Source organism: Simochromis diagramma, unplaced genomic scaffold (genome assembly GCF_900408965.1).
Source record: "Simochromis diagramma unplaced genomic scaffold, fSimDia1.1 OVJJ01000389.1, whole genome shotgun sequence".
NCBI lineage: Eukaryota > Metazoa > Chordata > Actinopteri > Cichliformes > Cichlidae > Simochromis > Simochromis diagramma.
In genome coordinates, this window is record NW_024387227.1 from 275,824 (window position 1) to 303,020 (window position 27,197).

Consider the following 27,197-nt stretch of genomic DNA (forward strand, 5'->3'; position numbering starts at 1 on the left):
ACTGTACAACTGTATAGTGACAATAAAGGCATTCTATTCTATTCTATTCTATTCTATAAACTCATAATGCAAATACAAGCTATTTGCTCCTGTTTGCATCAACAACAATGTGTAGTTTGAGACATGCCCCCAGAGTTGTCACTAAAGAAATTCAGCTGCACTTTTATTTTCTTTTTGAACAGCCCTAAACCACCTTTTTTCTTTAAAGGAAGTTACAAAAACATAGTCGACATCTGTCTAAAGTGTGAAGAACAAAATAAGTGGTGTGAAGTTCACACCCTACAAACACGTGTATCAGAGAAGTTGGTCTAATGGACCAGTGTGACATGACTTTTGCTATGAACACTGATAAGGTGACTTGTACAGTATTTTCTTTCATTAGTTTACAGTCAGTCACAACTTTGTTGTATTGGACTAAATGTGCAATGTTTGCTCAGTTCCACTATGGTTCACCTAGCTCTGAGCAGGTGACCTATATGCCTAAAGGACTCCTGTAAGTGAATGAGTTTGAGTTCCTGCGACTCATTCCTCCCCACCTCTGTCACCTGAAGTCTTTTTTTCTTGCTTATTTTGTTTATGTGCAACCACAAAAGCGAAGAGGGGAGGGGAAAAAAGACTTTTACAACTATTTAATATAAAATGGGTTGACAGTAGGTATAGTTTATTTACAGTATACGTCATGCTATAACATAAAAGGCAAATGTAAAGCCAACAACAAAATGAAATGTAGAATTGTAACTAAATTAAGGCTTAAATGCATATAAAATGACAAAATATTCATTTATAAATCAATTAAAAAATACATATTCAAATAAGGCTGATGCTTTGATTACACAACCAAAAAGGAAAAAGCTTATTGTCAAATAATGGTGGTGGAAGTCTTGCCACCACATTGGTTTATTTTAAGACCAGATTAAATACAAAACAGACAAAACAAATTGCACACAACACACACACTCACACACACACACAAACAAATATAAATTTGGCAAGATAAGTGATTATACATTGCCATTTTTTCAGTTTTAACTTAAACTGAGAGTAACACATGTTTGGGTTACAACATATAACATTTTTTAACTCCGCCCATAAGAAGCAAAAACCTCTGATTTTAAATTTGGCCCCTGTGAAGCACTGTACTGCTTCCATCTTGCATTTTCCATTTGCACTGCCCATCAGAGTCACACATACATGTGCAGGTTCTGTGTCAAATGGACTTCTATGTTGAGCATCATCTCGGTGTTCAGCGGAACAGTCCACGGTATTCATGCCCCAAGGTGGCGCATCAGGTTGAGAGCATGACCAGGAGCATACTTATTTATTTTTAACCATAAGCCTTCAATTCATAACACAGAGCTTTACAGTCCCTTTCTGAGAGACATCTAGAATCTTCAGCGTAAACAACCTGAACTGTGACGTTAGCCCATGGGGCATTGCAGACACGGAAGTTTCCCACCAGTGTTTGCCCTCCACCCCCTGCATGTGCACTTGTTTCCCAAAACATTTAACTTGTGAGTAAATGAGTGAAATTCAGTCCACCGTTTACTCCCAGGTCCTGGGAACAATCTAAAGTTAACAGAAGCACAGAAAGTGACTCAGAGGTGAAATAGAAGATAACCTTTAATCACTCTAGCTTTCAAGGTTATCACGTGAGGGCTGTTTTTGGTATTTTGCCTTTTATGGGTGGAGTAATGAAACATTGTTCCTTGCATTTGTAACACTACTGAATGCAGAACCTCTTGCATTCGTTGTATGACAGCTTCTATTTCATTTTTCAGTGGCTTGGAGGTTTATTTAGTATATTTTTATGAGACACTTTATAACAGTGCTCATCATTCAGAACTTTTAAACCATGACCAGATTAAACTGAGTTCTCCAGGATTGCTTTGAGCATATTTGTTTAACAATACAAAAACTAAAATTAAAAAAAAAAAAAGAAAAGAATTAAAAACTAAATTTGATAATGAGTCACAGCGGCTCAGATTGAACTTGGCAGCAGGCTGAAAATAATAAGAATAATAAGATGTGTGTATTACGGTCATGTGGTTGATGAAACGTTGCTGACGAAGCTGACATGAGAAGTGGCACGATATACATGAATAGCTACACAGTATATAAGCATTCACTTTTATGTTAACTTGGCCACTCAGCTAATGGAAGACTATTTCTGATGCAAATATATTTATTTTGTAAAGAGTAAAGAAAGTAAAGGACTGTATAAAAAAGACAAATAAATCTGTGAAACACACAAAAAAAAAAAGGTTAAAAAGGTTTTCCATGTAGCTGCCTGGAGCATTTTTTTTTCCTGTGAAGTCACATAGAAAAATGAAATTTTAGGCCTGTGATTTTCAGGCCGGAAAGTGCTGAGAAATCATCTTTGGATGCCCCCGATAATACTGTCTGGTCAGCAAGGAAGGACAGGAGGATATACTCAATAAAAGAGCACCTCGTCACAAAATACTGGCAATCTGGCACATTTTTTTGGATCCCAGTAGCGGGCTGTGTGGTTCATCAGAGGACCAAAGTGACGATGTCACAGAAAACAGGAGGGCAGGAGACGCGTGAAGGGCTCAGATGAGGGAGATCCGTATAGGGATGGCGGGAGAGTCTGTCCTGTGATGAGGGGAGTGATGAGACACCACGTGTTCCACCACTGCGTGTTTAGACATGTGTTTCATAAGGTAGGTCTCCTGAGAAGAAGCAGAGGAAAGCTATTTAGATGTGACCGTTGCCCCTTAATTGAGACTTAAAAATATGACTCGGGTTTTGAACTCACAGAGGTGTACGACCTGCCGCACATGCTGCAGCAGTAGGCCTTGGCGTTTTTTATGGCATGTGCAGACAAGTGGATTTGAAGTGAGGCAGAGTCTGAGTAGGCACGGTAACAGTTGGAACATTTGAAGGGCTTGTCTTTGTTGTGCTGCCTCTGGTGAGACTTTAGAGAGAAAACACACGCACACAAAGCCAAATGGTCATCAAGCAAGTTTAAGGGAAAAAAAAAAAAAAAAAGTATGTCAGAGTTCATGTTTACCTACCTGCAGATTAGACAGCTGCGTAAAAGCTTTTTCACATCCAGGATGGGCACATTTATAAGGCCGATCCCCTGTGTGGATTCTGAAACGAGAAAAATGAACCAACAGGTGAGACGGGAAGCCGGCAGCTTGCAGATGTTTGCAATCTACTTAGTTTTGAATGAATTCAAATGATTGCTCAAGTTACAAGGACGTCTGCACAGCAATGAATAATAAGTGTCGTCAGTGAGGTTAATTCGGTCATGGAAAGTGGAAAAAAAAATGCCAGCAAAAAGCAACACAGATGCTTGAAAGAATGGTCAACCTTTAGAATAAAGTCTCTCCTTTGAAGCAAGAAAGAGACTTCTTTCCACTTTTAGGTTTGTACTTGATGATGGCGTTGTGACGTATATGCATGTGTCCTCAGAAGCCTTATTTAACACTGTGTTGTTTGGTCAGGCTGGGTGGTCTCCGTTGTCATGTCATGAACTGGTAACTCTCATTTATAAGGCTATTCTTGATTTGTTCACATCTTACTCACTGACTTACATTCACCAAAAAGTTGAATTTAATTCAATTTCCTTTATATAGCGTCAAATCACAACAACAGTTGCTTCAAGGTGCTTTACACAGTAAGGTAAAGACCCTATAATGATTAAAAAAAAAAATAGAGAAATCCCCAACAATCATATGACCCCCTATGAGCAAGCGCTTTGGCGACAGTGGGAAGGAAAAACTCCCTTTTAACAGGAAGAAACCTCCAGCAGAACCAGGCTCAGGGAGGGGCGGCCATCTGCTGCGACCGGTTGGGGATGAGGCAAGGAAGACGGGACAGGAGACACGCAGTGTTAAAGAACCAAAGATTAATAATGTGAGAAGTTATTGGTTATTCCTTTAGTTTTCCCCAAAGGTTTGTACTGAATTTGGAAAAAGAGCAATCAAATTTTCAGCTTCTTTCTCCTTGAATCAGCTGCAGAATCAACTAAAACTTAAGGAACCGGTCTCAATTAATGAATTTAAGGCAATTTCAAGTGAGTTCAATGCAATTACTTTAGCCTGCAAATGTTTTTGCTGGAATATTATTACCTAAAAAATTACTTTTATTGACACCCGACATTTATATATTTTGGTTGTTTCTGCATTTATTTATTTATTTACAGCTGATTGCAAAGAGAAACTGTGACCATAATCTTCTCTTGTCCAAAGTACGTGTTCAGTATAAGTTCATGTAATTATCTGTCAAGGTGAAAAATGAAGCTGCCTTCATGACATGAAAATCTCTAAGTTCAACACACTTAGCTTACCCATTACTCTCACGTCATGTTAAAACCATGTGGAGTTCTGATGGTTCTGCCTCTTGTGGACGCTCTCTATATAATCATGTTCATGACTTCTTGCTGGTAACCCTAATTAGTTTTGAGATTTTCCATCAGTTGATTCATTTTTAGTATTACACGACTTTTCATTCTTTTGTTGCTTGCATCAAACTTCAGAATGAACATTGAAAAGAAAACTACACTATTTCTTAGGTTCTGGCTTTATTATGTTGTCATGGGACTATTTAAATTAAATACAGGGTTTAAATGAGTTTAAAAAAAGATGCATTTTCTTTTCTTTGCTTGTACCTGGTTGGCTGCCCTTTTGCTTTGAACAGCTTTTAATCTTTACGGCATAGATTAATCGAGGTACTGGAAACATTCCTCAGAGATTTTGAACCATATTTATATGAGAGCATCACAGTTGCTGCACATTTGTCTGCTACACATCAACGATGCCAATCTTGCCACCCCAAAGTTGCTCTATTTGATTGATATTAGGAGACTGTGGAAGGCCATTTGAGTACAGTGAATTCACTGCCATGCTCGTGAAACCAGTTTGAGGTGATTTGAACTTTGTGTAATGGTGTGTTATCCTGCTGAAAGTAGGCATCTAAGTACAGATGGGACTAAGGGGTCCAAACCATGCCAAGGAAATATCCCTCACACCATTACACCATAGTTTATGCCAAATTCTTACCCTACAGTCCCGATGTCATATCAGAATTTATGAATCTGAGGCCAGACAATATTTATTCCAATACACTGTAGCCCAGTTTTGGTGAAGTTCAGTTTCCTGCTCTTAGCTGACAGGAGTGGCATCTGGTGTGGTCTTCTTCTACTATAAGCTCATCTGCTTCAAGGTCAAAAGTAATGTTTGTTCAGAGAAGTAGTTGAACAGTCAAAGCTAATAAAATGAATGTTTATTTGTACATTTCACAGAGAATTCCAACCTTTTTGAAAACCGGGCTGCACAACAGGCTCAAACGTCAGCTCCTGTTCTTACAAGTTACCATTATTTATAGAGCCAGTTCACGCTAAATACAAAATAAATATGTCAAGTTCAAGCATATATTTTCTCTCATGTTGTAATATTAAGTGATTATCCTCATTAGGAAACACTGAGCTGTAGGGGAAGATCCAGCTGTCACGTTAAAATAGGACTCGTGCATTTATGTTCCCTGTGCTTTTAGAAGATGACAACATAATTGCGAAACAAACTATCACAAATACACTGTAAACATTTCAGACCTGGTGTGCTGCTGAAGGTGGGAGAGCTGGCGAAAACATTTCTCACAGTAGGTACAGCGATAAGGTTTGACGCCCAGGTGTATGCGCAGGTGCTGGGCTAGGTAGGACGCGTTCGCAAAGGACTTGGTGCAGTGAGGGCACTTGTGAGCCTTCGCCTCTGTGTGTGTTTTGGAGTGAATCTGCATGTCTGACTTAGAGAAGAAGGTCAGCGGACAAACTTTACACCTGCGTCAAAAACAGAAACAGAGATGCACTTGTGAATATTCTTCCAACCCCCATTGTTTCAAAAAACAGCAGAAGTGTCGCCAAACCCCTTTGCATGTTAACGCCGTGAGGAAGCTGTTAAAGCTATGAGGAAGCTCTTTCTTGTATTAATACTTAATACTAATTAATTAATACTAATGAGCTGCTGTAAATGCAGGTCTTTTGCTACCTGTAGGTTTTTCCCTCTTTGGCAGCAATGGTGATGCACGACTGGTCGTTGCCTGAGGCTAGAAATGGGTAGGGCACCACCAAAAGAGATGACCCATTCTCTGCCTTTATCTTCTTGCGTCCTCGTTCCTGCTTTGGAGGAGGACCGAGGAGTCCCACGAGTCCACCGCTGTTTTTCCCAGGCTCCATGCCGTGGCCGGCCAACCCTGAGATGAGGTGAGGGGAGGGAGCTCCACCCAGCCGGCTGTGGCTGCTTGAGGTGGGCGTGGTGGGGGTGATGATCTCCGAGGTGTTTAGGTTGCCTGTTCTGGATGCCAGCGCCACACCTAACAGATGGAAGACAAAGACATGATTGCAAAGCATTTACCTTTCAGCTGGCATAAATCCAGAGAGGATCAAATAGATATTCAAAGATATTTCATATTTCCTGGGGTCTCCAAATGTTTCACTTTAATTTAACGGTGAAGATAGCATCTGTCTGGTGATTCATTAGCTTGTTGAACAACCTTTAACACCAATAACTTGAATTAAACGTTTTCTCTTTGACACCACTCTTCTTTACAGTGTGTCTTCGGTTCGCTGAGGTGAGATTAAGGTACTGCCACAAAATTTTGAGGTGTGGACTTTGTAACACTGTGATTTTTTCTTTTTTAGCCTTTCTGTTGTAGATGTTGCTGCTCTGCTCGTGATCCATCTTGTCCCGTTGCATGACTCTGGAATATTTTGGTATACAGAGGAGCTCATAGTTGACTTTAGGACCTCAAGGTGCCTCTTGCTGAAAAACAAGCCCAAATCATCTCCCCTCCACTACCATGCTTGACAGTTGCTATGAGGGGAGTGTGTTTAAATACTGTGCCTTATGGTCAAACATCCCCACTTTGTTTCAGGACTGATTTGTTCAGATGCAACTTTTCAAACCTAAGGTGTGCTGCTATGTTGTTTTCAGAGAATAGAGGTTTTCTTCCAACAATCCTTCAAGCTAGTTCAGTTTCTCTGAGCATTGCACGGTCTGACCTCGGGGTGAATTTGCTGGGACATCCACTCCTGGCAGGAATGTGGCCTTGTGTTCACACACATACCTGAATGCTTCCGACCAGCAAACCAACAAAACTTCTACTTTTATAGAGCTGCTCTCACTTGCTGATCGTCAATTATTCACATATATTTGATTAGCAGCACCTGGTTTCTACTTACCCTTTAACTTCACATGGAAGCAGTAAAAGTGTACTAGTGTTTCCACTTTTTCACAGGACTGCACACACAAGTATTATTTGCCTGGCAATAGGACTGGCATGACTTCATTAAGCCATGACACAGTTTAGGCACCTGGACATAATAATGCTGCACGTTGTAGCATGCCACAGAAAATCTATAAATTTGCATGTACAATCAAATGGAAATAACTTAATGCTGCATCTGAGTTTAATTGATCCATTTTACAATGATAAATATCCCAGTCTGCAGGTGCTTAAGAGCACAGGTAGAGTTTAAACTGCAGTTCCTTAGTTTAGGTTACCATGTGGCTTTGCTCACATTGTCTACATCCATCCATCCATTTAAATTCTCTCATCTTAAAATACAATGTATTCATTATAAAGCTGTGAAATCTTAGTGTTTAAAGTTAGCTCTGTAAATATGGTAAAAGGTAAATGGCTGTTATCGAACACTTTGCTACTCAACTTAAGCACTTTATAAAATATGCCTCATTGACACCCATTCATTCAATCACATTTTCTGAACCTAAATGCTTTCTAGCTAACATTTATACACATTGATACACCAAGATGAATACACCGAGAGCATCTTGGAGATCTGTATCTCACCAAGGATACTTTGGCATGGAGACTGGACCAGCCAGAAACCAATCTTTCGATTAGGTTGACCTGCTCTACCTCCTGAGCTACAGCCACACCCATAAATATGTTTGTAATTCTAAATAATCAATAAAATCTGCAGAAATCTGCATGGTTACCTGAGACGTGGTTTGTTCTGGAAGGATGATCTATGAGTTGACGCAGATGCCAGTCTTCCCATAATCCTCTGGCTTTTATAGCTGCCTTGTCATCTAGATTCAAGTTTACATCTCCAAGAATACGGCCTGAAAGACAACCACACACACACAGCCTGTGTAATTACAGACTAAATGCAATGAAATGACATTACAGTAAAATTATTAAAGAAATTTCACCAAATTTGAAGAATACACACACATATATGTGCGCCCTTACATAACTGTAACTTCCTGATATGTGGACATGTGAATAGACTTTTCATTACTAATTATATTAGCCTTTAATGAGGCAAATGACTCTTTGCAGGAGACTAAGGAAACTGGTGTGTACTTAGCGCTGGAGTACCTGTGACTGAGCTGGAGGCAGGGCGGGCGTGCAGGGCGATATCAGGCTGAGATGGGCTGTGGTTGTGAAGAACAGGCATCTGCTGGGCTTTGGATATCCCATGCTGGCCGCCTTCTGGCTGGCTGGAGGTAGCCAATAGAGGCTGCTGGGAAGGGGCTGAAGCAGGGGGCAGATGATGCGGTCTGATCTTCTCCGCCATCAGCTGCTCCTTGATTTTATTGATCAATACTAGGTTATCCAGCTGACAGCCAGAAAACAACATTTGTGACAAGAAAACAGCCATCAGTTCAGTCAGTCAGTTCATAAGGAAATGGTACCCTCTTGTGGCTAACACCTGATATTACATGCGTTTCCAGCCATTTCCCTTTGGAGGCGCTTTTTTTAAAATGATTTTTAAAACCAGAAAGAAGCCCAAATAGGTAGTAGCTACTGGATAATGCAGAAAAAAATTAAAAATAAAACGTGACTTCCTCTGAGTGATCTTCAACAATCCTTGGTGTCAAGGTTTGTATGACTGTTATTTAAACATACACTTACACTTTCTCTATATTCATTTTATTGACAGTATTCAGATGGGAAGATTTATGCTAACTGTGTTGCCAAAACTAATCGGCAGTTAGTACAACTTAGCTTAAAGAATGGAAAAAATGTTTAAAAAAAATAAAAAACTAGCCTAGCTCTCTCCAAATTAAAAAGCTTTTCCCCAACATGCCACACCTGTTTAACTGCAATAAATAAAAAAAAACATGAAAATAAATCAGAATGTAGTTTTACCCGAAGTTATGTGTATATCTTAGCCACACAATGCTAAGCTATAAAATATTTCAGTGCTAACCACCTTCAAAATCACAGCTTTTTAAATATTAAATATTGTTTTTTTCCCCAGGTTAATCGAATTACATATCAACATTTAAGGATTTAGTTGTGCTCATGTTTTTTATTTAAATCACTGTACATACACTAGTTATGTGCTTTTTAAAAAAAGAAAAATTCATGCTAGGCTAAGCTAAATAGTTTCTGGTTGTAGCTCTATATTTAACAAACAAATATTAAAATTTAATTATGTCAGAAAAACTAATAAATGTTTCCAAGTGCAGTAAGGTGCAAACATCTTAAGCTGCCCCTCATTTCTGTATGTTTTGCTAGGAAAATAGATACAGCCAAGGTGATTTACTAAAACGTGCTAGCATAAAGGTAAAACATATACTTTTTTTTTTTAATTGTACATTTCTAACAAGCTTAAAAAGCAAATATTTTCCAAGGCAGTGTTTAATTTTCAAGGTTGCCATTCACAACCTGAACTGTTAGGCAAGCTTTCTTTCTTTAAGTAGTCTTCAGAAATAGTTCTCCAGACTTCTTCAAGGACATTCAAAGCTCTTCTTTGTGTGTTGGCTGCCTTTATTTTCTAGTCTCTATTGTGATGATTTCACACTGCTTCAATATTGTTGCGGTATGGGCTCTGGGGAGACCAATCCAATCTATGACTGATAGAGTTGCACTGAGTTTTTCTATCCAGGTATTCCTTTAATGCATTGGCAGTGTGTTTGGGATCATTGTCAGGCTTTGAAATGCTTTCCAGTTGGTATTGCATGGTGGTTCAGCCATCTGCGTTCATAATTCATCAATTTTGACAAGATCTGCAACAGTACTGGCTAAAATGTAGCACCAAAGTACGAAAGATGCTCCACTGTGTTTTACGCATGACTGTAAACACTCACCTCTCCACCTTTATCATGATCCCTGCCATATATATATATATATATATATATATATATATATATATACACACCTCAGTTTTTTTCTCCCTGGTTCCCTCCTTAAGAATGACTTCTCATCAGCCACCCTTCCATTGTACACAAAACCAAGATATACCAGGTTTTCAGTTAATACCTCTTTTGGAATTACCTTGTTGGTGTAAAAATACTGTTTTATGCCTTCAAACTGTTTTAATTTTGGCATTTTTCATAGATTGTTATATTTAGACACCACACTGGTTGATCGCTCGAGTTTGGTGCTTTGTTTAAGCTTGACTGATTCATAAATCTGTTCCTCTGACAATGGTCAGGTACAAGGACTGGACTGAAAAGTGAAAACGCAGCCATGGTCCAAAGAACAACTTTAAGAGTCTGGACAACTACTGCTCAAGACCTATTTAAAACACCACAACAACACCTGGCTCTTTGGAAGCAAATTATGAAGAAATGAAATATTGAATGCTCTATTTGTCTAGATCATTTAAAAATATATATTTTTAAATGATCTAGACATTTTTAAAACAAAAACAAAAAGTATTCTAAAAGTTACAGTCATGTAGAGTGTAGTGTTAAGATGTTTAGAAACAAGGGTGAATACCACAGTCACTCACCTGACCAGGCATGGCAGGAGGGGGAGGCCAAAAATAAGGGTTGTTAAAGCGGGGTTCAGCCATCCTGAAATAAATACATAGGGGTTATAAAAAAGGTGAACGGTGCTCTAAATGCTCAGGACTGAGGAAACATCTGTAGTCAGACTTACAAGACAGGGATATCCACATTTACGTGTGATACCTTATCCCTGGTTCCACAGGTGAGTGATTGTTTTTAAGTTTTAAATAACAATGCAGGAAGTTATTTTGAGCACCCTTCACTGATTACCAGTTTGCGGCTCCTCAGATTGATCTTGTTTGAACCCACTGTTGTGAGAATCCTGGTAAAACGATGTCCTATATATATTTATGTGTGGATCTGTTGTTCATGTAGCACACAGCGGTTAAAACATGTGTCAGTAGCTCTCCACCCGTGCAGCAGCTGACTGTTAGATGTGATAATTTGAGATAATCTTTTCCAGTCTTGTGACAGCATTTTCAAAGAAACCCTGTATGAGTCCTCCTGCTTCCCGAAAAGTGTGTGAGAAAATGCTGTTTTCTCACACTTCATCTTCATCACTGATAGCAGGGAGGATGCTTCCAAGTTGCATTCGGTGAGTTTTTTTTTTTGGGGGGGGTGATGTCAGACTTTTCCTTAAGATCTCCAACCACAAGTCAGCATGATGGGCATGCTGCCCGCGAGAGAGGCTCATGCAAGATTACGACAGCCAGCTAGAGGAACAGTTATCAGAGAAAACAGAAATGTTAGAAGCAAAGTGGCTCAGATCGTAATCACCCGCTTTTTCTGTCTCCACCTTGACACATGGGGCCCCGACTGGTTAAGAGTCTGATGGGCAACAGAGCAAAGTTTGCACAGAGTACAGCAAGACCCAAAAGACAGCCAGTGCCTAAACCAGAAGGTCAGTAATCCAATTATAAACACAGACTACATGTATTGCTTCACAGACACAACATGCTACACTCATTTGTAAATGACTCAGCTGTTAACCTTAATTGTTTTCTTCCCTGGTTGACTACGATGGCACAATGCGAGCACAAACCTAACAGTGCTTTATCGAGAAGCTGGTTTGACCAGATGGGCAGAAACGCTCCTATTTTTCAGGCAGAGAACGTTACTAACTGCTCAAGTCCTGACCCGAAGGCCTTTCTTTCCATAACTTCTCTTTTCAACCCTGTATGAAGTTCTTTTTAAAACATTTCGCATTGCATGCTTTGGCACACATCCCCATTCCTAAGTCTGTTTGGCTTAGCAGAGGCAGAACAGAGTCCACATGAGTGAGCCAAGAGAAACAAAACTGATATGTTCAGGGGTACGAGCGTACAGTGCACCCCACAAAATATTTCTCTAATGATGCCAGCGGGGATACGTTTCAGTTCCCGGACCATTTCTGTCTTAAGGCAGCAGGCACAGTTTAGCAGTCTGTCTGGCAGTGGACAGCTTTGTGTCACTTTCAGACGCGACATCCTGACACACTGAAAACGCATGCAACAGCAGCGAAATGCTCAAGTCGTCAGCAGTCAATCAGCAGGTTAATTTTTACGTCCTATACAGTCCTATATTGCTTTGCTCGCTTAAGGATTGATTGTGCCAATTTTGGCCAGATTAGTTTCATTTTTTGTAGTACTGCATCTGACCTTGAGTATGGCAAGTTAAAGGTGTAATTATTTCCAGTCTATGGTTACTCTTGCTACAAAAGAAAAGTTAATCCAGGTGTTCAAGTTTAAAATAAAAAAATAAAAAAAATCACGCAATGCAACAGCATGAAATGTCACTTAATAATGCTGTTTAAAACTCTGAGGTTACTGTGACACTTTTAAAATGTTACTGGTTTTATTCAGAAGAAATAAACTCCTGCAGGTGATGAATTAATTAAATCATATGATGCACTTGGACACTTCACCCTTCTAGGCTAATGTGGCAGCTTTAGGCTTTTACGGTGACAAGGTCTGACCTGTCACCTTCTGAAATATAGGAGTTTTAAACATGTTCATGTTTACAGCTGCAGACATGGCAGATTAAAGTTCCCTATTTTGGGTTCGTTAATATTTATACCGTGATACTTTGTGGTTATTATGACTATTTATTAATAGATTAGCAATATTAATAAGAGAAAGGGGTGTGTATATACACACCCAGAAAATAGAAATCATGAAGCTGTCTTTTGTAGCATAAATAATTGGGTTAAATAACATTTTCCTTCGACTTTTAAAGCTTTATGAAGGCTTCAAAAACAATCACGGTAAACATGCTTCATGCTGTTAATTTTGCATGAACTGTTATTGAATAAGTAGACTAATATATCTGCACATTTTTAGAGTCTAACGATCACACGGTTGGTTAGTCAGTCTCGGTCTGCTGGCAGCACATTTTAAATCCAGAACATCCTCTTTAAACCTCAATAATTCAGCTTTAAAAATAGATCAGACTTCGAGATTGCCTCTAAAAATTGAAATCCAACTTTCCCTGAAACAAAAGTTGGCGTTAACTTTCCCCATTTCTGTACCCGCTCTGCTTTTTTAACCCTCCGTTAAAAACAAAAAAGGGATCCGCTGTGCAAATCTTAACCCGAGCAGCTTTAAACACGACCCGTTCCCTCCGGAGAGACACGATCCTCCGCTCTCCCCGGCCTGTCCGCCGCCTCTCCCACATTCTCAGACAGTTTATTAAAAAATTTCAGACAAAAGGAAAACAAAAATGGCAGCCCAGTCTTATTTTTATAAGCACTGGACGCCATATTCTGCAGATCCGAATATTATAAGCAGATAATTCTCCGGATGTGATTAAACGCTGCTGCGACGCATCTGCTAGCGGCATGTTTGCATTAAGCGTACGAATGATTGTTTACTTTGATTTGCAGGTTTGAATAGCCCGGCTCGGGGAGGAGGAAAAAAAAAAGCCCTGACACTTCCTACAACAATCATCATGCCTTTGCTGAATGCTCTGCAGCTGCTGAGCCATAAATCCAAACGTCGATGATAATCCTGACGCGCCGTGGAAGCTTTAAGTGCCACTGCGGCCGAAAAACGAAGTGATTATTCGCCATTAATGCGCTGCAAATGCGCTTTTTTGTAATTCCAACTTTTGCATGACTTAAATAGAAACGGTGACGAAGCGACACGGAGCAGCTGCGTGTGTGTGAGCGAGAGAGAGAGGGGGTAAGGAGGGTAAAAAAAGCAAAAAGAGGCAGAGAAATTGCATCGAGTGGCCGACATACCTGAACCAGCGAGCAAGGAAACAATTTTTTAAAAAGGATTAGAGTCTTCTTTCTGCTCGCTCTCAGTCGGACTTCAAATCTTCCGGGTCGCCTGCTGTTCACTTCTGGGTGCTGCAGGCGAGGAATTGTTCAATGTAAAAACACTGCGCTCAAACAGATTTTTTAACCCATTTTCTGGCTTCTGGTTTCCTCGCAGATGTTGTGCGCATTTGCGCTGTAGCGTTAGATACACATTGGAAAAGTTCACATTTATCTGTGCACTGATTGTTTTGGCAGTAAGACATTTTATCTTATTTTATTTTATTTAATGTTATATTAAATATTTACATATGAAAGGGTGTCTCTTTCATGTGTCATCGCTGAGAACAGGTGTGCACACAAATAATAAAACACAAGTCCAGCTGAGGTTTTTTTATTTTTGCTTTTGGTTTTGTTCGGTTTTTTTCCTCCATCAGAGAGAGAGAGAGAGAGAGAGAGAGAGAGAGAGAGAGAGGTGGGGTAACAAGTGCGCAGCCTAACAGTGGGATTTGCCCTATGCAGGTGTAATCTGTTACACGGTCTGTAAAAAGCTGGCGCCCGTGTGTAGGAGATCACGATGGTCATGCACACATATGAAGTGTAATCCTCTCAGCAGCAGCAGCATGACAGGCTGCTAATATGCTCTGTGCTTAGCTCAGCAGGAGATGGCACTGCTGCCACAGAGAGAGCTTCAGCTGATGGTGAAGGTTTTGCCTCAATGATGAAAACAGGAGATATTTAGCATAGTCCCTTTACATTAGGGAATGGGACATCTCTAAACTACCACTGGTCATTTATTACTGGAGGTAATGCCTGTGGTGGTTTATTGTATCTAACAATCCATTATTTAAGGGGACGATTGAGGCAGTATAAAACTGTCAGTGTGGTTCTCCAAAAGTTGATTCTGTCCATCTGGATGTAGTGTTTTCAGTTTTCCCACTGAAAACACTACATCCAGATGAACAGAATCAACTTTTGGAGATTTATTTACCTGGATGATTGAGCGTGCATCAAGATGTCAGTGTGGTTCTTTAGTGATTGAAGAAAGGGGCTCATTAGTACGAAGTGAATCTTCTAAAAATTGTAATTTAATTATTTAATGTTTTTAGGTTTTTACATGCACTCTTCTTTGAGGTAATACTAGCATGTATTGAAGTAATCTCAGACTTTTATGTTTTTAGCAGCAGACATGCTGAACTGAAAATGGGGCTGTCGGTTTTTACAAACAAAGGTTTTGTTTAAATAAGAATAGGATTTGTGTTTTTTTTCATAACGTTCATGGTCCATCCTGTGAAGTGCAAAAACACTGTGCTGTTTCTTTGTCACTGGGCAGAAATGAGTTTGAAGGAGACAAGTTCAAAGGTGGTGAGTTTGGATTTTGCTTCAAAACAATTAATGTGTTAATGTGATGTTTTAGTAAGGTGGGTCATTTTTAATCCATTTGGTTGCTGGGATACTCGAGGAAGTAATAATATAGGATGTAGATAAGAACCTTCAATGGTCTATGATGTACCTGTGAGACAGGTTTGGTGTCCTGAGTGACTAGGAGGATGTATGTGGAGTATGTGGACAGATGGAGGTTTGGAAGAGTCTAATGAAGAATTACTGATGGTCTGTTTTTTTATTTTGTTTTGTTTTGTTTTTCCCTTGGTGATGACATACTGCATGGCTACATTTGCACCACATATAGTAGTAATTAACACTTTTTCTTGGATTTTGTTCCTTGTGTGAAACGTCTGTTTGATCAGATGTGAGAGCCACGGAGTGCTTTCTTTCTTTCTTTTTTGTAAAATTAAATTTTTGAACTGTATTTGTACATGAATGTGAATATTTTCTTTAGTGATTTATCTTTTACCGCATACAGAAACTTGTCCGTGTTGCTTTAACTTTTTTTCCAGCCGGTCACACTGCACAATGTCACAGCCATCAGTGTTAGCTTTAGTCCTGTGGCAGGGTGGAGCAAACCAACTTTGATACCTGCTTATAACAGTTAAAGCGCTTAGATTGATGCCTGTTCTTCAGTGTGATGTTTTACTGCAGGTGTAAGATATACTTTATGCTATAAAATGCTGAATTCTAAGCTTGGCTTTGACACAAAAATCTCTCTAAAAAAAGAATTTCAAGGGACAATCCCAACATTTTTAAACAGCATGGCACATTTATGGATTATATTTGACAAACATTGTTTGAAAGCACACATCCTCGTGATTTAATTGCTGTAAACTGTTTTGTGCCAATATCACACCGGCGGTCGTTCTTTACTTTCTGATAAGACTGTTTACACAGCTGAGTGTGCTTCTTACCTTTTCTGTTGACTGTAGGGGTCCATTTTTGTTTGACGCGCTGAGCTGCACTTGATGCTTCAAGCTTTTTGTCTTTGCTTGTAAAAGTAGGCTGAATATTTGGTGTTAATCTAATAATATCCAGCAACATACAACGGAGCCTTAATAAGATCAGATGATTTAGTCCAGGACTGTTGCATTATTGGGGTTTTTAACCTGCCAACAAGCAGCCTTAATGAATGATTTTCTTTAATGTGTCATTTACTAACATGCTGCAGCTCTCTTTACTCTCTGCATCCTCTTAACTATATTTGCTGTTAGCATAAGCGTAAGCGCTCACACACACAAACATTCAAATCTATGTAAAATGCATATCTCAGTGGGACTTCACCTCTTCCATCTTTGAAATGAGTCAGACAGAGAAAACAAAATGCATTCAAATGCCACTAAATACAAAGCAGGTGCACATAGAGAGCAGTGGGCTCTGATTTAATTGGCAGATCTCTGACTACACATTTGTGGCTCTTACTTGGGCTGAAAGTAAATGTGGTCAGCTCATATTTGCCAAGGAATAACACTATAACATAGGTAATGGCCGCATTCTTCCTTTTTTGTTTGTTGCCTCAAAGTTTAATTCCAACATACATACAAATTTATCTTAACTAACACATCCAGCTGTTTTTCATGGTGGCTGCAGCCAAAGCAGAGGTGCCCATGCCACCGCTTTCCCCCTTCCACCTCCTCCTGGTCTTCTGGGAGGCACCAAGGATTCTCTCACCTAGTCAGATGCAAACTAAAGTGTTCCTTTCACCCTGTTTTGATTTAAATTAAGCAAAATGTTTGGAAATGAGTTGCTGATTTATTATGGGAAATAATTCAATTTGCAAATGTCATCATTATTGTTACATAAGATGTTGAAAATGCATTTGTATTTCATCATCTATTTAAAATTATATTTAACACCCCAGTCTAACAGCTAGCTAATTGTGACGCCAGCGTTCTTTTCTCCTGTATGATCAAAGTATTTGGGAGTATTCTATAACAAATAAATGATAAACACACACACACTGTGTGTGTGTGTGTGTGTGTGTGTGTGTGTGTGTGTATATATATATATATATATAGATATAGATATATATATATATATATATATATACACACACACACACACACTTCACTGTGTATTTATCACATTTCACTTTCTGTTTAGCTTCTCTATAGTTATCTGTCCTGTCTGTCTTGTGTTCACTTTTACTTCCTCTTGTTTCCCTGATTGTTTGCACCTGTGTTGTTCCCCAGCTATATTCACTTCCCGTGGGGAGCCACATGCATTTAAGTAGCCAGTTTTCTACTTATCGTTTGTCAGTGTATATTTTATTCCACCCCGAGATGTTTCTAACATGTTTTGTATTTGTTTCCTGGATTTATTTTTTCTTTGGACCATTTCCTACTATGCTTGAAGTTTTAGTTCTGTCTGCCTGAGTTTAAGTCTGCATTTGGGGTCCTCTGACACACACACATCATGACACTATTATGCCATAGAAATCGGTGTTGGAGTCTCTCATGAATAGGCTCAGTTTTTAGGAATGCTTTTGTAAGTTTAGATGGTTCCTTCACTGTATTTTTCAGGATATCTGGGCTCTCACTTAGAGATAGAAGGAAAAGCTTTTCCTTCAATCTTTCAGAGGTGAGGTGTTACAGGTATTTCCTATTAGCAGAATGGCCACAGGGGAAACCCAGGACTCGCTAAAGATATTACATCTTTCAGCTGACTTGTAAATGACTTAGGTTCCCACCTGATGAGCTGATAGAGATAGCCATAGTGAGGGAACTTGGGGCTTCTCTGCTCAGACTGCTGCCCCCCAAAACACAAACCCGGATAAGTGGTAGAAAATACATGATTGGCTTTTCAGGCAGCCACTAAAATGGACGTCAAAATTTCAAGCCTAGACTGCCCTTGGAGGACATCACAAGATTATTTTCCTTTTGTTCCTTATGTGTATGTATATATATATATATATATATATATATATATATATGAGTCCTCGTCTGATTAAGGGTTAAATTCAAACCCAGCATGTTCAAAGTTAACCAGATCTTTCATCCCCATTCTTCAGTCGGTTTAAATGCATAGAGTTGCTGCCATTTGACTGATTGACTGGCGATAAAAAATTAGTCTGCACATGTTTTCAACTGTCTGGGAGCTTGCTCTGTTCCTTAATGGGCTGAAATGCGAAGGATTTGCAGAGGATCATGCAAAAGCACAGCTTCTGTGGGGAAAAATCCACTCTCAACCTGAGCATTTGAAGCTTATCTGCTCAGAACAAAGTTGCACAAATCTTTTTGGTGGTGCAGCATTTTTAAAGACAAGATGACCTTCTGAAAAGTAAATGTTCTGTTTTTGCTAAGGATATCACAGTGACGTTGCTGTGTTAGGGATTCCTGTCAAGAACATTTAGGCTTGTTTATAAAATGACCTCATTGGTTTTAAAGATATAGATGCAGTAGCTGATGAGAAATTATCAACACACTGCCTGCTTCAGTAAGTTGCTTTCTATATAATTAAAGATAACTGTGCTGTGTTTTAATTTATTACTCTTGATGTGCTTTAAAAGCTAAGCGTAGGGCATAAAATCCTATGAAGATGCACTTTATTTACACTTCATTTCTCAATATAAAAGAGCAGAAGTAATCAGGCAGTTTTCACCACAAGTATCTTATAGATAAATAATGTGGTATGCAGGGTCTATCTATTGGATACAGAGGACCAATCTGTCTCTACAAACAGAGCATTACTGGAAACCAGTATAATAACTAATCACTTGTGATGCCTAAATAGGATCAAGTGATTAAAATATAGCATTGAGAAGCTAATAAATAACAAATTGTATTTCTATTTTCAGTGATCTGGAGTTTAATCCAGCTTTATAAGACTGCATGCATCATGTATGCATTTAAAGTACCCTTTGAACTACCAAAAGTGCAGTATGTACAGGCTCAGGACACAGAAATGTTTTCTTTACAAGCAAACATACACCCACTTTGCATCACACCCTGCTGGTTCCGTACTCGTTCGACAGGTTTTCTCGTCAGCACAAACAACGCCACACCCTCGCAGTTCTCTCACCTCCACTGTCCAGGTGCAGGGATCACAGAGAGGGGTGGGGGAGGAAGGAGGAGGGTCATTATCCCCTTTGAGGGTGGAGCAAAAGGGGAGGCGAAGAAAGCGGATGAAGCATTTGAAGCTCATATTGACATGTGGCTCTGTAGGCTCCTGTGTGCACAGGTAAGAACGAATGAACTTCGTGGTAGATTGATACTATCTGGTGCTTGTAGTGTAGATTTCCACCTGTAGCCGTGTGGTAGAGGTGGCGGGAGTGTTTACACAGGTTAAATCAGTTTCATTGCCAGGAAGTGGACATGCTGGCAGTCAGGTCACAGCAAAGTTTACTGTACATTTGCACCTGTTCGCATTACTGAACGTGAACTGCATTTATTACTATTTATTTCTTATCTTGCCTTTGGAAGACATAATTTTGGAAAAAATGTAAATAGAATTGATATTTACCCGACATGACATGGACCTATTCCTAGAATTTTTTTTTCGGTCATTTGCAAACAGCCTTCAGTTCCAGGGTTCAGTGTTAATGTAAACAACTAAATATTGACTGTGAAGCATGCTGGCACTTGAATGACCAGAATGACCATGTAAAACATAGATATGACTTTGCAAGATGTTCCAGAAATGTTTGTATTTGTCATCCCTTAATTCTTCCACCCTGAGACAAGAAGCCATTTTAATATGTTAACCCTGTTTTTTTCAGCCATGGATGGTGTGTTGGAAGGCGCGGCTGTGTTGTGTGCATGTAAACTGGCCTGCAGTCTACTCTTCCTGCCCTCATTGGCCGACTCCTACAGTGCTGTCAGTTTCTGCTGCTGCTGCCTCCTCGTCTTCACAGACTTCCTGGTCACAGGTGAGGGCTTGATTAGGACACTGCAGGATTCTAACCAGTGTTTCCAGTTCCCCCACAGCCCTCTTATACAAATTGAGTCACTTGAATTAGTTTAAAATATCAGAAGGTGTTTCCAACAACCTGTATGTTCAAGTTTCCAAATTATTTTTATTTTTATTTTTATTTTTTAAGATTAACCTTACCTCACAGCAGAATCTTGGTTTTACTGACCTCCAGTGGCTTAAGCACTCACCCTGCAATGGTGATTTGCAGGCGGTACTCGAGGCCTGTGACATCACTGCTGGGCGTGGCTATAGGTGCAGCAAATAATGAATCAAATAGAATAATGATGCCTCGATGGCCTTACAGAAATAGTGAATTTGTTGATCCAGTACACGCTCTGTAATAAATGCACTGCAGACACAACAGAAAGGAGATGCTGTGAAACGTCACACGTTTTATTTATTGCCAGTGGCTGAGATGTGGTAGCATGTAGCCACAGGCTTTGATCACAGCTGCAGCTGCTCTGCCTGGGATCTGCTGGCTGAGGATGTGATTAATGCTCAGGCTTCAGCAGCATTTGCTGTTGAATCTGCGGACTGTGGATGTGTGCCTCTGTCGATGGAGGAAAGCATTTCTGTGAGGTTTCTGATTAAACTGTTAGAGTGTGAGGACTGAAGGAGCATTTTGAAGCGTAGGGAGGGCAAAACATGCTAGCTGGAGTCAGCAGGAGCCATGAGAAGTTACTGTTTTTCTACATCACAAAAAATGAAACAAAAGTTGGAAAGGTTTACTTTAAACTTACTTTCAATACATTTGTTTACTGTTGAACTTTTTAAATCTTAAAGTCATGTAACACTTGACAAAGTCAATGAGTATATATCCTCCTAAATGTTTCAGCGGGGTCTCAATTCATAGATTAACAGCACTTCATAAATACTGAGTTTTCCCATATTTCAAAAATATTTCAAAATCCATGGTCCAATCAAATCTGAAAACCTGCCTTATATCCTTCTGCAAGAGGTCTAAACTCTGACAGGTGATGACTTTTGTACTTTTATTGTCTATAATTTGCTTTTATTGAACATGGAAAAAAGAAACTCTGTATGTATTAAGAAATGCAGCTGGTGTTTCTTAACAGAGACATGTTACAACTCATTCTTTTTAGTACAAAGAGATCTCAGGTAAATACGAGCAGTGGTTTCACAACTCCAACCTGAGTCGGTCTAATCAGCTTTAAGAACCAAAATGCCTGGTAAATTAATTGGGAGCCTGTTTAATCTAATTTATAATAACCTCATCTATAATAAATGTTTATATTTCATAAGGTGAATAGACATCAAAGCAGCAATATCTACCAAACAAACTTGAGAAGAATAAAGAAGTATGAATTTAAAAAAGATATAAAAGTGTTTTTCATGTTCACTGTAGGTAAAATGGAAAAGGAAATGAACTTGTATCTTTATCTGAGAGCTACAGATTAAATAATTATTGTAATCTTTGAGTTTGGGTTGTTGTTGTTACTTTACTTTTGGAACTTCGGATGAACATTTTCACAATTTTCTGATAGAACAAGAAAACAAATGACAGATTCTAGAATAATAAATATGTGCAAGTTGCTGTTATGTGAGATGTAGTGATCCTGGAACTAGTTCCACTCGCTGCCAGACGCCTTTTTATTTACATGATAGGAGATGCAAATGCTATTGTTTGCTAAAATAAAGATAAATAAAACAGGCCTTATGTAAATTTCACCAGTCCTTTTGGTTTTGGCTGGGGCAGTGGTTTAGGAGGCAAGACACATGAACTCCTACACAGTTACCCGAGTTATTCATACTTCAATCGGTCAAACTGTGTTTGTATGGAGGGGTGTGTTAGGATAAAAAATGATTTGCGGGCTGAGTTACCTTACACCTGTACTAGGATGAAGTGTTTTTCAGAGCTTTGTCTTTAATAAAATGGCAGAATATTTATTTTAAGTTACTTTATTAAACCAACCCTTTCTCTTCTTTGTGATATCTAATTACCTGGTCTTATCCAGTCATCTAACTCACTGACTCTGACACTTTTTCTTTGTGTTTTGTGTTTCTGCAGCTTTTCTGAGTTGCCTTTGCATCTTTGACTCTTGGCTGACTGACTTGACTCCATCAGGGGATTTTATTGCCCTGCGCTTCCTGCTCTTTCTCAGCCAAACCTATGGAGCGGTGCTGCTGCTGACCGCACCTCTGATTGCTGTGGAGACTGTGATCAGACTCCTGTGGCCTTGTGTTGTCGTCCCTCTCAGGACAGCGAGGCGGACAGCAGGCTCTGATGGACAGTGTTGTGATGGGAAAGAGGAGGAAGAGGAAGACAGCAGCGGCTCAGATGAAGACATACGGTCTCATGTTGTCGGCTACCTCTGCTGCCTGTCAGTGTGGGTCATTGTCGCCCTCAATGTCAGGGGGCAATGGAAGCTGGAGGAAGTGTGGGCTGCTGCCTGTCTCCACACAAATAGCTCCCTTGTCAGATGTCTGCCCAGCCTCTTCAGCCCCATTCCTAGCGGCATAAATCTCTGCTGGTCCATGGGCTTCTTCCTCCTTCTGCTCCTGCTGACCACGAGCAGCACAGGCCTTCAAAGGAGACGCCAAGGCCATTCGCTGATGTTCAGAGTCTTCAATAAAGGCGACTGTCACTGCCAAGAACTCATTCCAGAGTCGTCTGCACCCCTCAAGCCTGTAAAACCAGGGATGTTGGTGTCTGAGCCAGCACAGCATGTTGACCCAGAGAAAACAGAGAGCAGCTGTACTGTTCATACAGCCTGGAACAGCTGGCAGATGTTGACATGCAACCATGGAGACTTTGTCCTTATTTCCCCAATGTGTTTGTCTGGAAAGAAGGGAAGACAGGAGCAAGAAATGGCAGGGAGAGATGTATCTGTGGCATTTATCACAGAGGAAAACGTGGACTCACAGTGCAGGAGCTGGTGTGGGTGGCGACAGTGGGGTTTTCCCAGCCTCGGGGTGAATGTAATGATAGGGTTGGTATGTGTGCTCTCCATATTTGCGCTGCCTCTCAACCTAAGCGTGAATGTTGTTCTCGTCAGGACTATTGAGACTCTGCTGGAGCTGTGTATCAAATCTGTACTTTCATCAAACATAGCGGCAAACACAAGAGACACGTCTACCTCTGGTGATGAAACACTCATTTAACGCCAAACAAATGGGGAGAGAAAGTGGAACCTGATTGGTCGCCGTTTGCAACACAGTCATCAGATTACAGCTGGCTTGGCTGTTAACACTGGCTTGAATAGAGCACAAATGCACATTTGCGTGCAGCTATTCACATGTGAGGAGTAATATGTGGAAACTGCTGATAGCTGTTGAGGAGGCAGGTTGAGGCGTGCTTGGTAGAAAGACACTAAAAACCTCGACTGGAACAGATGGCTGGAAGGCCTCTCCTTACTATTCAGAGCTTTGGGATCTGCCACTATTTGTCAATACACAGTGGGTTACAAAACAAGCCACTCCAGTATAAATAAGACTAATACAGGCGCAAACACTGTTTTGAAAGTTATGAACGGGATGAATTAATATGAGTCTGCTGATGCTCCATCACATAATGCTTGTTTAAAGCTGCATATAAATAAATGCTGAGTGACTGCAGGGCACACCGGGAATTCTTTTGGTTTTCTTTGTAGGTTTGTTCCAAAGGATTCAACTGAAGCTGCAGTATGTGAACTTGAATACTTATTATTCAAGTTATTCGGAAGTTAACAATCACAATTGCGCATTGAAATAGAACAAATGATCACTTTATAAAAGCAGCGTGAAGCATTAAATCTGTGATTTCTGTTTCTTTGCCATGTTTCTGCTTTCTGTGACCTGTTAGCTGCTTACTTACTATCCACTTCACTAGGGACACCTGTTCAACTGCTCATTAACACCAATCACCAGTCAACTGGCAGCAACTCTATGCATTTAGGCTTGTGGACATGGTCTTAACAAACAACTGAAGAATGGGGAAGAAAGATCTGGGTGAACATGCTGGCGTTGTTGATGCCAGACAGGCTGGTCTGACAATTTCAGAAGCTGCAGATATGCTGGGATTTTCCCACTTAACCATAAGTATTTCTCCATAAAAGAGAAAATATAAAAAATGGTCAGAGGAGAATGGCCAGACTGCTTCAGCCTCTTGGGAACACTCAAAGAACATTACAACCAAGGTGTGCAGAAGAGCATCTCTTCTTGAACCTTAAAGCAGATGGGCTACAATAGCAGAAGACCACACGTGGTTCCAATCCTGTCAGCTAAGAACAGGAAACTGAGGCTATCATCACACAGGTTCCCCAAAATTGGACAATAAAAGATTGGTAAAATGTTGCCTGATCTGATCAGATGGTAGGGTCAGAGTTTGGTGTTAATAACATGAAAGGTTGCATCCATCCTGCCTGGTATCAGTGGCTCAGGCTGGTGGTGAAGGTAAGTGTGAGGGATATTTTTTGGCACATTTTGGGTCACTTTGCATCATCTGAGTATCATTTAAACACCAAAGCATACCTGAGTATTGTTTCTGACACACTGTACCCATCTTCTGATGGCTGCTTCAAGCAGGATAAAGCGTCATGTCACAAGCTCAAATCATCTCAAACTGCTTTGTTGAACGTGACAATGAGTTCACTGTACTCAAATGGCCTCCACTGTCAACAGATCTCAATCCATCTCTGGGATTTTGTGGAACAACAGATTCACATCATGGATGTGCCGAAAGCAAATCCGCAGCACCCGTGTGATGCTATGATATCAATACGGACCAAAACCTCAGAGGAATGTTTCCACCACCTTGTTCAATTAAAAATTTCAAAAGCATTGAACCCTGTAGTAGCAAGGTGTTTCTAATAAAATGTCCAATGAGTGTCTTCTTGTAATACTTATTTATGAGTAATAAGACCTCTTTTTATAGTAAATGCTTTTACTTTATATATTTTTACTGACTACATTTTCAATGCAGGAATTTTGAAAATAATAAAATTTTATTCTGTTTAAATTTGTGCTTTTACTTAAAAACAGGCACAGAAATTATTTCCACTCTTGTTTTTGTCCTTTAAGTTGAACATTAACTTTGCACAGACTGGAATAGGTACCTTTGCTCTTTCAAAAAGTACCAAAGAAGTACCATTCAGCCCCACTAAATCTCTCTGACAGCTGAAGTTGTTCCCGTGTTACCTGTTTCTGTTGTTGGTGACTTGTTTGACTTTCATCTGGTTGTCTGGCAACAAGTCCTTGCAAAAACTAAAACCTGGCTCTTAAAGTCTGTGATTCTACAGAAGAATTTTCTTTTGTACGCATTGGCTAAACAAACAAAATGTAAGGTGTTATTAGTGAGGTTTAGAGCTAACTGACGATAGGTTTTTGTTTCTTTTATATTAGTGGTGTCAAAGTTATTCATGTTCATGCCCCCCCCCGCGCTGGTTCTGGCCTGCAGGCTGTACACTTGACACCTCTGCTTTAGAAACAAAACTGACTTGGTCCTCTGGCAATATCTTCATATTTAACAGGCATGTATCCTGCTCAGAAAAGGTTATCGGGTTTTCCTGTCCAGACACATGAGACAGCACATTTCTCAAACCTTTAAAAAAAAAAAAAAGGAAACCCAAAACAACTTAGGACCAGTTTCGCAAATGGTAGAGCCGCTTTAGACCAATAGGTCTCAAATTGTTCTGGCATGCTCTCTTTAGTTAGTTTTGGCATTTCAGTGATTAAAAAAAATCCAAATGAAAGTTTTAGAGGAATAACTTTCAAATTAATCTTAATTTACTCCAATTTTGTGTGTCTTCTCTTGTCTCTGCACTTTATTGAGACATCTACAGTTCAGTCCATACGTTTGTGGACAGTGAGGCCTTTTTTTTTTTGCCTTTGTACACGACTACAGACTATTTAAATCAAACAATCATCATGTGATTTAAGTGCATGTGATTTAAGACTTTAAGCTTTAATTCAAGTGACTGAGCAAAAGTTTTCCATCAACTGTTTAGGTGTTACAGACATTTTCAGTGGCTCAGAAATAATTGGATAATTAACTGACAGGCCATTTCATGTTCAGGTTCCCTGGTTTTTTCCATAACAAATGAAGCAGATAAATGAGCTGAAGTTAAATCCAAGTGTTGATCTTGTCAGTGAAAAGTGAAGAATGACATTTTCTGGCTGAAAAAAATGTGGAAAAACTTTAAGAGTTGCCAAATCATTAATCACATTCCTGAAAAGAAGGAATGCACCGGCCAGCTCAGCAATATCAAAAGATCTGAAAGACCACAGTAGACTGCTAAAGTGGATGATGACAGAATTATTTCCGTCTTTAAGAAGAACACCTTCATAACGTCCATCCAAGTCAAGGTGTATCTTTTTTTTTTTTTAGATCTACAATCAAGAGACGCCTTCATGTATGGAAATATAGACGGTTTACAACAAGGTGCAAACCACTGGTTACACTCAAGAACAAGGAGGACAGATTACAGGGTGGGCCATTTATATGGATACACCGTAATAAATGGCCGTCTTCCTATTGAAAAAACAAAAGTTGTATCCAAGATGGCCGACTTCTAAATGGCCACCATGGTCACCACCCATCTTGAGGTGTTTGCCCCCTCACATATACTAACGTGCCACAAACAGGACTTTAATATCACCAACCATTCCCATTTTATTACGGTGTATCCATATAAATGGCCCACCCTGTAGATTAGACTTTGACAGAAAATATCTGCAGGAACCTGCACGGTTCTGTTCTTCAGAGCGATGAAACTAAGATACACATGTACCAGAATGATGAGAAAAGAAATAGATGGAGGAGGGAAACGGCTCATCTGAAGCCAGAGATCTGTCAAACATGATCGACATAGCGTTGTGGCATCGGCATGCATGGCTGCAGGGAACCAGGCTACTAGCGTTTTTTTTGATGATGATGATGATGATGATGATGAGGATGATATATAGCAGCAGTCACATCATCACATCTGAAGTCT

At 39.8% G+C, this 27,197-nt stretch overlaps 2 protein-coding genes across 9 annotated transcripts; one reads left to right on the forward strand and one right to left on the reverse strand.

Moving 5' to 3' along the window:
* Positions 1 to 644: 644 nt before the first annotated feature.
* znf362a (zinc finger protein 362a) lies at positions 645 to 14,230 on the reverse strand. Of its 6 annotated transcripts, none has more exons than XM_040052211.1 (9): positions 13,948 to 14,230; positions 10,733 to 10,796; positions 8,368 to 8,575; positions 7,983 to 8,108; positions 6,012 to 6,336; positions 5,579 to 5,803; positions 3,036 to 3,114; positions 2,777 to 2,935; positions 645 to 2,690 (listed from the first exon to the last, which is right to left on the reverse strand). In XM_040052211.1, exons 2-9 carry the CDS (start codon positions 10,793 to 10,795, stop codon positions 2,571 to 2,573), a joined length of 1,305 nt encoding a protein of 434 aa, XP_039908145.1. In that variant the 5' UTR covers position 10,796; positions 13,948 to 14,230; the 3' UTR covers positions 645 to 2,570. The 6 variants fall into 6 exon arrangements, with proteins under 6 accessions (XP_039908145.1, XP_039908143.1, XP_039908142.1 ...); XM_040052209.1 differs by having other exon boundaries at positions 8,368 to 8,608; XM_040052208.1 differs by lacking the exon at positions 13,948 to 14,230 and adding an exon at positions 11,276 to 11,449.
* On the forward strand, positions 11,208 to 25,090 carry LOC120746757. Of its 3 annotated transcripts, XM_040052214.1 has the most exons (4): positions 11,208 to 11,325; positions 11,556 to 11,631; positions 20,072 to 20,221; positions 22,295 to 25,090. In XM_040052214.1, exons 2-4 carry the CDS (start codon positions 11,562 to 11,564, stop codon positions 23,386 to 23,388), a joined length of 1,314 nt encoding a protein of 437 aa, XP_039908148.1. In that variant the 5' UTR covers positions 11,208 to 11,325; positions 11,556 to 11,561; the 3' UTR covers positions 23,389 to 25,090. The 3 variants fall into 3 exon arrangements, with proteins under 3 accessions (XP_039908148.1, XP_039908147.1, XP_039908149.1); XM_040052213.1 differs by lacking the exon at positions 11,208 to 11,325 and having other exon boundaries at positions 11,513 to 11,631; XM_040052215.1 differs by lacking the exons at positions 11,208 to 11,325; positions 11,556 to 11,631 and adding an exon at positions 19,406 to 19,533.
* Positions 25,091 to 27,197: the final 2,107 nt, after the last annotated feature.